The sequence below is a fragment of the Amblyomma maculatum genome, chromosome 1, assembly GCF_055883805.1.
Source record: "Amblyomma maculatum isolate TAMU_Amacu chromosome 1, ASM5588380v1, whole genome shotgun sequence".
NCBI lineage: Eukaryota > Metazoa > Arthropoda > Arachnida > Ixodida > Ixodidae > Amblyomma > Amblyomma maculatum.
The window spans coordinates 483,466,005-483,476,621 of NC_139344.1; the positions used below are offsets into that span (position 1 = coordinate 483,466,005).

The window sequence follows — 10,617 nt, forward strand, 5'->3', positions numbered from 1 at the left end:
TCTATTTACTGCCCCATGCATGGCCTCATGGCTCCTTTTTGGCTACTTTTTATTGCTCTTCCTCTGGTTGGCTACTTTCTGGCTACTTTTCCCATTTTTGTGGCGACTTTTCGTTTTTTGGACCTGGCAACCCTGCTCTCGATGGTGTGTGTTCGGTGTGCTGCCTTTGTTTCCCGCGTTTGGACATTTACGCTGATTTTGCAGCTCTCCCGAGCTGTATTTTACAACCACTGCTGTGCTGTGATATGGAGCTCATATTTCTTAACAGTAAGTAACTTTCCACTTCTCTTGTATGGTGAATGCAGCGCGCCGAAGTTGAACCGCAGATGCGTCTGACTAGCGCGCTAGAAACACGGGTAGATAGCAATGCGTGTTTGTCTTTCTATCTGTCCATGTTTCTAGCGCTGTTTTAACGTACTGTCCAACCAACTCGCCCAACAAGCAACTTAGCTGTATTGTATTGGCTTTGTTAACTTCACTGATGCGGGCTAATTAAGTATGTGCGGTAGCAAATGTAGAACTGAAGTAATATATTTGAGGAGTTATTTTGTTGCTAATGATCGTGTTGAAGATGTGAAATTATACGAGTGTTTTTGAAAACATTCCGCCACTTCACTGGCATCAGGTGTAGCATATTCGTGGTTTCTTCCAATAAATAGTTGGAAGTTGTGCGCATATGATGTCTTATTCGTTTTTGTTGTCGTCTTTGCACCGTACCGTTTTCAAATCAGTAACCTCAAGTTTTTCTGTGTATGTACAAGGTGAATAAAACTTTCTTCTCTAAACACACTAGAAAAGATTGTTCTTTAGGTTCACGGTAGGTCAATGCCCGAAGCATAAGGCCACTGCCTCAACCTCGTTTTGTGGTGCGAGCTATAAGGGATTTTTTTTTTTCATGCATGGCCTACTAGGTGAATGATTTCAATGGCGTTCATGGTAGGTCCGGGCATTTTGAATAGATGCTAGTGGTATCACCGTATTTTGGTGTTTCCTTTCTCCGTGCATATTTTTCTTTTCTTAAAAACCCCACAAAACTCAGGCACGTAGCTCAACTGCCACTGCCTTTGGCTCGTTTGATTATTTTGAGCTTTTTTTGTGTCTTTGCAGGTTGCTGGAATTTTGTCTGTCCTAAAGATCCCTGGAAAAGGCAGAACCTGGAGCTTACGATATGCCATTGAATTTAGCTCATCAGCCAATGCCGTCAGTGTGCATTATGATTTTATATATCTATGCTGTATCAGATCGACAGGAAGGCACTCGACAGCATGACGGTCAGAACAAGAAGAACGGATGTTTATTGATGGCCATCGTATTTATAAGTTTCCATAGCGCGGCTTACGCACTGCGCATGACATGTGATCCGTCATCAGGCTATCACACATGCCTGATACATCCTTCCATGGTTAACACAAGATTAAAGCAAATGTTCATGTTAATTGATTAAAAGCAGCATCATAATAAAGGCGCTGTGGTGGTCGTATGGTGCGAGTCGACCTTCTGAGAGTGGTGGTCGTCCTGGTTGGATCTGGAAGGGTGACTGCAGCTGAGGGCGTGGCACCATGGGCTGGAAGTGGGCTGGAAGAGGGCTGCTGTGTTGTAGCAGTGTCAGTGCTGGAAAGCTGTGGTGTTACGCTACCAATGCTGTCGGTGTCGTCGTCACTTGTTTCAGCATACTTCTCGCCAGTGTGAAGCAGGTGTCTCCTGTTTCGTCGAAGAACACGACGATCTTCAGTCATGACGTGGTATGACCTCGGAGCAGCTTGTCCAACAATCTTCCCTTTCTGTGACCAAGTCGTATCTCTTAGTCGCACCACGTCACCTTTAGCAAGTTGTGGCAACGGCCGCCCTTCGCATGTCTGACGATGCTTCACCACATCAGTGGCCGTGATTTTGCCGAAATCTGGAATATTAGATCGAAGGCGCCTCCCTTGAAGAAGTTCACCAGGGGATTGACCATCGGCCAGTGGTGTTGAGCGGTAGGCTAGAAGGCCTAGCCAGAAGTTGTCTCCTGCATCACTTGTTTTTTTCATTATGCGCTTTACAACTTGGACACCTTTTTCTGCGAGACCGTTAGACTGCGGGTAGTAGGGACTGGACGTGACGTGTGCGAAGTCGAACTGCTTGGAGAAGACCGCGAACTCTTGGCTTGAGAACTGGGGTCCATTATCCGTGCAGAGTTCCACAGGAACGCCATATCGAGCAAAAATAGCGCTGAGAGCCGCAACAACGCTTTTTGCACTTGTGTCTGGAAGTTTCTCGACATCTGGGAAGTTTGAAACAGTCATATACGACAATATAAGAATGTCCCCCAAAACAAAAGATGTCCGCTCCGACCCTGTACTATGCACACTGTGGCACCAAGCGCATGAGCAAGGGCTCTTTGGCTTGTTTGTACGCAAACTTTCTGCACGTTGAACAGTTCTGAATCAGCTCAGCGATGTCACTGTTGAGGCCCGGCCAAAAAACGAGACGTCTGGCTCTTTCTTTGCATTTGTTCAAACCAAGGTGACCAGCATGAATTCTTTTTAGCATTTCCCGGCGCATGCTCTTCGGTATGACGGCTTTCGTACCCTTGAAGAGTATTCCGCTGATAACGGACAGTTCAGATGAAAAAGGCTTCAGTTCACCTTGAATTTCTTTGTCTGTTGATAAGTCGGCGACGACAGTGTTCAAGTAGCAATCCCGAGCTGTTTCTTTCGCCAGTTCCTGTTGTGTTGTTTCCGTGACCATGCAGTTCAGGAGCTGAAGTGCGTGAACTTCTACATCTTCCGTAGCACCCGCATTGTCAACTTCGCCTGCCGGAGTCGCTCGTGACAGCATGTCCGCCAGGACGAGGTGCTTGCCCGGAACGTACTGCAGCACATAGTCGTACCTAAGAAGTCTTAAAAAGAATCTCTGTAATCGTGGGGGCATGTCACAAATTCCTTTAGAAGAAATCGATAAAAGTGGTTTGTGGTCGGTCTCAATAATAACCCTCTGTCCGTACACAAACTGGTGAAACTTCTCGCAGCCGAACAAAATTCCGAGCGCTTCTTTCTCAATTTGTGCGTAACGTTGCTCAGGAACTGTTAGCACTCGGGATGCATAGGCCACTGGTCGCCAGGAACCACCGTGACACTGCAGGAGTGCCGCCCCAACGCCATCTTTGGATGCATCGCATGTTATTTTAGTTTCCTTTTTAGGGTCAAATATTGCTAATACGGGCTCTGTCGCGAGTACCTGCGTGACGCTTTTCCATTCTTTCTCGTGACTTTCGGTCCACTCAAACTCGACTTGAGGTTTGATAAGCGCTCGTAGCAGCGCTGTTCTGTCAGACAAGCGAGGCACGTATTTTCCAAAGTAGTTAACTACTCCTAACATGCGCTGAACATCGGCTTTGCTTTTTGGCGTTGGCATTTGAACCAAATTGCGCACTAGCTTCGGACTTGGGGAAATTCCAGTTTGTCCAATGACGTCCCCCAGAAATTGAACCTCGGTTAGACCAAACTTGCATTTTTCGGCATTGAATGTCAGTCCTGCCTTTTCGGCGGCTTTTAACACTGCCACTAGCCGCTCGTCATGTTCTTGCCGTGTAGCCCCCCACACAAGAATGTCGTCGATATACACATGCACTCCTGGTAGCCCCTCAAGCATCTGACTGAGCATTTTGTGAAAAACTTCCGGCGCAGATGCGATGCCGAACGGTAGACGCAAGTAACGATATCTACCGAAAGGAGTGGCAAATGTGCATATTTTTGATGTTCTCTCGTCGAGCGGTATCTGGTGAAATCCAGAATTTGCGTCTAGACAGCTAAAGAAGCAGGCGCCTGTCAATTCCGCTTCAATATCTTCTCGCCTGGGAAGCTGGTAATGCTGCCTTTTTATATACTCATTAATCCTTCTGGGATCCATGCACACCCTAAGTCTGCCATCTTTCTTTTTGACCAAGACCAAAGGGCTTACCCAGTCGGTAGGGTCGTCTTCCTTTTTGATGATGCCGGCCGCCTCCATTCTCTGAAGCTCGTCACGCAGGGGTTGACGCAAGGACAGGGGCACCCGCCGCGCTGGCTGGACGACCGGGACAGCAGCTGGCTGTAGTACCATGCTGTAGGGTTGTTTCATGCAACCTAACCCTTCGAAGACGTGCTTAAAATCTTTAAGTGCTCCATATTCAGCGGAAGCGCTGATAGTGTCGATTGACCGCCGCACCAGACCCAATGCTTCGCTTGCTTCAAGCCCAAGTATGGCCTGACGACCATTTTTCACAACGTAAAACCTCACCGTAGTGGCGGCGTTCCCAATTGTCACTTTTTGGACTGTTGTTCCAAAGTTTGTGATGACGCCTCCATTGTAGGCTCGCAGCACAGAGCTCGTAGGGTTCAGTTCGGCAATGTGTAGCTTACGGTATACTGAAAAGGGTATAATGCTTGCCTGTGATCCGGTGTCGACCTTGAAGAGTGCTTCACGACCTGCGATTTGGGCTTTCACAGTCCAGTCCTTACTGTCGCTGCTTGCGATGCCAACGTCAAGAACGTCGAACTCATCGTTCATGTTAAGTTCGCTGACTTCGCTGACGACTGCCTTGGCCGGACAACAAATTGCAAAATGGTGGAGCTTTCGGCAGGAGTTGCATCTTTTCCCATATGCCGGACACTGCCGTTGTTCGTGCCGTCGGTTGCACTTCTTGCAGCGATACGCAGTCCTGTCGAGTGCAGTCTTCTCTTGTGGATCTATACAGTGACGGCATGGCGCTACATACCGAGAGACAGCGTCAATACTGTTATCTGGCTTCTCCCAGATCTGATTTCTTCGTGCCACTGATTCCGCTACTCGGCACATTTCTTCAGCCTTTATCAATGTTAGGCCCTTCTCACGGAGCAATTTTTCACGTAACTTTGAATCGTTCGTCCCAAAGACGATCTGATCTCTGATCATTGAATCGTTCAGACCTTCGAAGTTGCACTGCGTTGCCTGTTTCTTGAGATCTCGGATAAATTTTTCAAATGGTTCTCCATCCCCTTGCTTCCTCGAGCGAAATACGTAACGCTCATGCACTTCGTTGCTTACCTCAGCACAGTAGGCCTCAAACTTCGTGACCAGAGTGTCATAATCTTCTTTGTCTTCACCAGCCTCAAACTTGAATGTGTTGAAGACGTCAAGCGCTTCATCTCCGGCGACGCTTAAGAGGAGCGCTGCTTTTGCTGCACCGGTTCTAGGATCCTCTTTAGACGTGGTCGCCTTGATGAACAGCTCCAGTTTCTGCTTAAATCGCTTCCAGTTCTGAGACAGGTTTCCCGAGAGCTGCAAGGGTTCTGGGGGCTTCAGCAGGTCCATCATCGACCGTGGCTAACTGGCCACTTCTGACACCATGTATCAGATCGACAGGAAGGCACTCGACAGCATGACGGTCAGAACAAGAAGAACGGATGTTTATTGATGGCCATCGTATTTATAAGTTTCCATAGCGCGGCTTACGCACTGCGCATGACATGTGATCCGTCATCAGGCTATCACACATGCCTGATACATATGCAAGTTATAACAAAAAAATATTTTTATGCAGAACCTTCTGGGCGGATGGTTCCAGTGAGTTTACACCAGTGCATTTGCAGCGTGCCTGTAACTTAAATGTTTTTTGCCAGTGCAGGTTGTTTGGAATTTACTTTTGCAGAAGAACCTTCAAAAAAGGCTTCTCAAATCCATATTGTCAACAAGTTTATTTGCTGATTGCTTTTACTTTTGTAGGTGGAGTGCAATAAAAATTCGGACTGGAGAAGCATGTGTTCTTCATACATTCAGCATGTGCATTCACTATTGAGTGTAGCGACTTGTAGTTTGTGCTCATTGTTCTCAATTCTGCATGTGAGATCACACAATAGTCTGCTTTGAGAGCATTTTTTTCTAAATTTTAAATTACAGTTAACTGGGGAGAGGGTGAATTGTTGAAGGCTTGCATTTTCTACAGCACTATAAGAAACAGCTAGAGATGGCACATAATCGGTGGGGTGGTAAAGGAGTAAAATTGAAAATTCTATAAAAAAATTAAAATTTTAATTCTCTTCAGCCCAACTGAATTAGCGCCATCTCTAGCTGTGTCTTATTGTGTTGTACAAAGTGCAAGCCTTCATCATTTCGCCTTCTCCCCAGTTAACTGTGTCATTTCATTAAATTTAGAAAAAAAATGCTCTCAAAGCAGAGCACTGTGACCTCACATTCAGAATTGAGGACAATGAGCACAAACTGCAAATCGTTACACATCTAAAACAAGAATAGAAACGGTCTAGCCAAGAGGGTTTAAAGATGTCTACTAGCAGAGCTACAGCTAGAAGCAATGTCTAGAACAAGTATAAAAATTTTCTAGGCAAGAAGTTTTCAAGACTTCTACTGGCGTAGCGTTAGCAGAGCTAAATCGGAGCTACAGGAAGGCTTGTAGCTCTTGGGTCTACATAACGTCTCAAATGAGTCTTCTTTTAGAAGCGCCCATTTCTTGGCCTAGACATATTCTAGATGTCAATTAGCTCTTTTTGTGTTTCGTGGGATGCGCTTTCAGCACGCCGGTCCGTGCTGTACGTTGGACGGAATGACGTTGATAATGGCGACGACCTGCGGGAGATCGCAAGCACCGTCAAGGTAAGTATAAATTGCGCAAAATTGTCTCGCATTTTGCTTATTTATAAGTGCTGTGTCGCTTGTCTCTTCCCACGTGCTTCCAGGACCTCGTGCAGCAGCAGCTCGTGGCATGGACGCTCCTCGTGTTCAAAAAAAAAAAAAAAATCGGCCACGGCTATGGAGACCTCCACGAAAACATCCGCCGTCGGCAACTAACCGCTGCCTGACTGCTATGCTGAGGCGCACGTCTGCCGTGCGCATTCTCAACCCTGATTGAGGTACAAGAACGCAGATTTCTTTGTCGAAGGTTTTGTAATATGTTGCGCATTCATCAAATCGCTATGTTCATAAAGCAACTTTTTTCTACTCCTTTACAGCACCGTTTTTTGTATGCTGCGAAGAGGCCGAGGATTTTCTTTCTACGCAGCAGCCCATGTCAGGGATCGCGGCATCGATCAGCTTTCCAAGATCATCGCCGCAACCCTCGTAAATGTCTACAGTAGAAGCATCGCTACAGCATCCAGGGCAGCATATAACCAGGCACTGTGTACGACGTAGTGCACCACTGTTGACGGTGCACGGCAAAGGGCCACGGACGAGTGCAGGGCATTGTGTTCGCCACGCCGTCACGTCGCTGCGCATCCAAACGGCCCTTTTCAGGGCCGCCCCAATGTTCCTGGCAGACCGCAGACCTGCACATCCCGTACTCCTTCCCTCTCTACGTTGCACGTGGCTTCGTATCAATCGCCGCTGCCACCAAAATAACTTGCGCGCTAGGCCTCTTTACCAGGCTATACGTAAATACACGCATGCATAATCGTGTCAAATTTGATTTAATAAAGTGCTACAGTGCTTATTACCTGCTTCCCTCACGCATTCTTCCGAGTCCGTGCAGCAGCTGCAGAACATGTGGCAAGCGTCACTCTGCTGCCGTGACGAACGCTAACTAAGCCCATACAACTCAGTGTGGTGCGGCTTTGTTCAGCGATGTTAATGGAAGTATCGACATTTTATATAACTGCATAATCGTCTTGAATATTGCTTCATAAAGTACTGCACTGCTTAATTCTCACTTACCTCGTGCATTCCACAGCTGCTGCAGCTAGCACTTGGCCAGCGTCGTTCTCTCCAGTGCTGCAGTGACGACAGACTAGGCCTCGCGATAGGCTACAATATACACCGCGGCTTTGTGCCGCTGTGTATTTTTTTTTTTAATGCATCACATTTCGAAGGTTATAGTCGCCATCCAAGGATCACTTAACTCGAGAGCACGGGAAAAGGCAGAAGTGTACGCACCTGGATTCGATGCCATGTACAACGCCGTGTTTTTTTGTTTTGTTTTTTTTTCACGAAAGCATCCTACGCGCTAGGCGTCCTAGACAAGGTTCAAGTGCAGTGTGCCTTTGTATAGTAATTATGTATGGGGGAAGTAGTTTCCATGTTTTCAGTTCACTTTTGTTAGCTGTTTCTTAAATAAAAATTGTCATTGGTCTCTGTGTCTGTCACTGTGTCTAAAGAGCTGCTCTGGCCGAACCACGTACGTAGCGATGGATTGCACCGCGGCAGTATGGCTTTGTTCCAAGTTTAACGAAACAGTTGAGGCCAAATCAAAATCGGAAATGACCATTTCCAACTGGATATTGGCCCCCAGTCAACAATTTCGAGTCCAATTCAATGGCAACAGTTCAGCTCTGTGCCAACATTTCGTACAATTAAGGGAGTCGAAATTATGGAAATGGCATGCATTTGTGAACATCAAACATGCTTCACATCCAATTAACATGTCATGCAATGCTAATATAAAAGCTCAATATTCTATCGGGGAACTCTATGAAATCTGCTAGAGCTTGAAGCACACGTTCATAGAGATATTTTTTTTAATTACCAGCACTCGCAAAGGTATTGGAAATAATTGAATCAAGTCCCATTCAAGGAATCAGATGAACATTAACAAAAACAAATCATCCTTTATATATTTTGTTTAGTACCTCAATGAAGAGTATTAGGCACACTTTTGCTGAATTTGTACATAAATGACATAATTCATATTGACAACAATGCTCAGCTCATCATGTATGCTGATAATAGTGTGTTTATTACTGGCATTGATCTCAATGAGACTGTTTTACATTGAAATTATTTACTTGAAAAATCGTTTGCCTGGTCCAATTTCATGAAGAAATAAACACAGAAAAACTATTTTGTTTTGAGTCTGAAATAAGAAAATGATGTAAGAGATGGCTACCGATCTATAATAAAAATATTGACCTTGTAGAAACTCGCATAAGTCTTAGTGTGAATTTTTTTCATTTGAGATAGGAATTCATATAAACAACACTGCAAATAAAAAAAAAGATTTCTTCAATTAGTGAGCTTTACCTTGATGTGGTACTGTCCTTGCCTTTAATTATGCAAGTTCCCACAGATAAGGTATTGCAGTTTTATGTGGGCAAGCACCACAAGAGCAAATATCAATAAAATGATAATTCTCAGTAAATTAAATGTGTGTTTCTTACATAACAGATATTGACTGCCGGTTTATGACATGACACCTCCGTGCAGAATACAGTATAATTATCTTTAACTATGAATGCCACTTGTTGCATGTTTCCTATTTTTCTTGGCAGGACAATAAAAGCTTTCTTTGCTCGATGGCACTGCTGCAATTCATAGCCACTCCGTTTTTAACTCAAAACTCCAACCTCTGGTTTCTCCCGCACTTTCACACTTGGTGGGCTCACTGAATGAACTTAAACAGGTATTCCTGAAATTGTGAAAACAGCTATGAATACACTTTTTAGGGTTGTAAAATCAGAAATGTTGCAAAGTTAAAGAGCACTGCAGAATCTACATTGGAGCAATGCAAAAGAATGGATGCTACTGCTACATTACATCACCCTCTATCGATTGACACCACTCATTAACCTCCACCACTTCTCAATTACAACTGCTGCGGACATGATTTTGCAGACACGTTCTGCGGATGCGGTGTGCGGACGCGGTCTGCGGACAGAAGTCTGTGAAATCTGTGCGTTTGCCAGCGCTGTGTTAATGTATTTTATGTTATCACTTATACTACTTGAGAATTCATTTAGTGTTCTACCAGTATGTTGTGTTACCTTGCTAACAAGTTTCTTATATCTTCTTTGCATGTGTTATTGTATGTAGTTGTATCCCCCCTACAATAATGCCTCATGGGCGCTGTAGGTACTTCCAATAAATAAATAAATAAACATAGCGAAGTAATACTTTCGCATTAATAGATCTTCTAGACATAGGGTCTCTAATTCTTGCACTTTTTTTTAAATAATGTGTAAATTTTTTTATCCTACTCTGCAGCTAACGTCTACTGCTCCTTTGTAAATGGGTCCAGGACCTAAGTGCATGAGTTGCTCTCTGAAACATTTAATTTAGCTCTCGAGACTATCTAATATGCTCGAATTGAAATCATTGACTCCAGATTGGACTTTGAAATTAGTTGCAAAATTTTTAACTGCAAAGCCTATTGAAATCTAATATGTTTGGGTGTATTTTTACTAGGGAGCGAAATGCACCAGCTTCCTTTAACATCATAGCCAGCACACACACAATGCATCATTGAAATGTAGTTTGAATTCCAGTTTCACCATGCATAACAATTGTCCATTCAGTTTGGATGTTCATTAGGAATGTCAATTCTAACCTGTAAGGTGACCATAACTTAGCAGCCCATAATAAAAATAAATTGCTTCTTTACAGAGAGTTAAAACTATGCAGTTGGGACTAAGTACTTATTCCAGCTGGGAGGTCATCTGAAAACTGGAAGACATTTGATTATGGAAATTCAATTAGGACTGAAAATTCTAATTAGAAAGAATGAAAAGATGCCTAAATGGAATGAGGGCTTCTAGAGAAAGTGTAAATTCTGGAAACTCAATTGGATAATACAAGACTCTTTAGCAGGATCTAGAGCACATCTTTTACAAATGAACACTTGAAACTTAGAGGACTGGCTGATGCTCACCGCCGCAGCTCTCAGAATAACTGACA

The 10,617-nt window shown here is 44.4% G+C and overlaps 1 protein-coding gene and 1 long non-coding RNA gene across 3 annotated transcripts; one reads left to right on the plus strand and one right to left on the minus strand.

Moving 5' to 3' along the window:
• Positions 1-1,113: 1,113 nt before the first annotated feature.
• On the minus strand, positions 1,114-2,426 carry LOC146210106 (uncharacterized). Its single transcript, XM_084607764.1, has one exon. It carries the CDS (start codon positions 2,283-2,285, stop codon positions 1,428-1,430), a length of 858 nt encoding a protein of 285 aa, XP_084463890.1. The 5' UTR covers positions 2,286-2,426; the 3' UTR covers positions 1,114-1,427.
• A 3,575-nt stretch (positions 2,427-6,001) lies between these two features.
• LOC146210107 (uncharacterized) lies at positions 6,002-8,009 on the plus strand. Of its 2 annotated transcripts, XR_014708277.1 has the most exons (3): positions 6,002-6,609; positions 6,693-6,866; positions 6,966-8,009. It is a non-coding gene; the product is annotated as an uncharacterized LOC146210107 (long non-coding RNA). The 2 variants fall into 2 exon arrangements; XR_014708278.1 differs by lacking the exon at positions 6,966-8,009 and having other exon boundaries at positions 6,693-6,923.
• Positions 8,010-10,617: the final 2,608 nt, after the last annotated feature.

Coding starts and splice junctions, on each gene's coding strand:
- LOC146210106 (XM_084607764.1), bottom strand. CDS start 2,285: ATGACTGTTTCAAACTTCCCAGATGTCGAGAAACTTCCAGACACAAGT.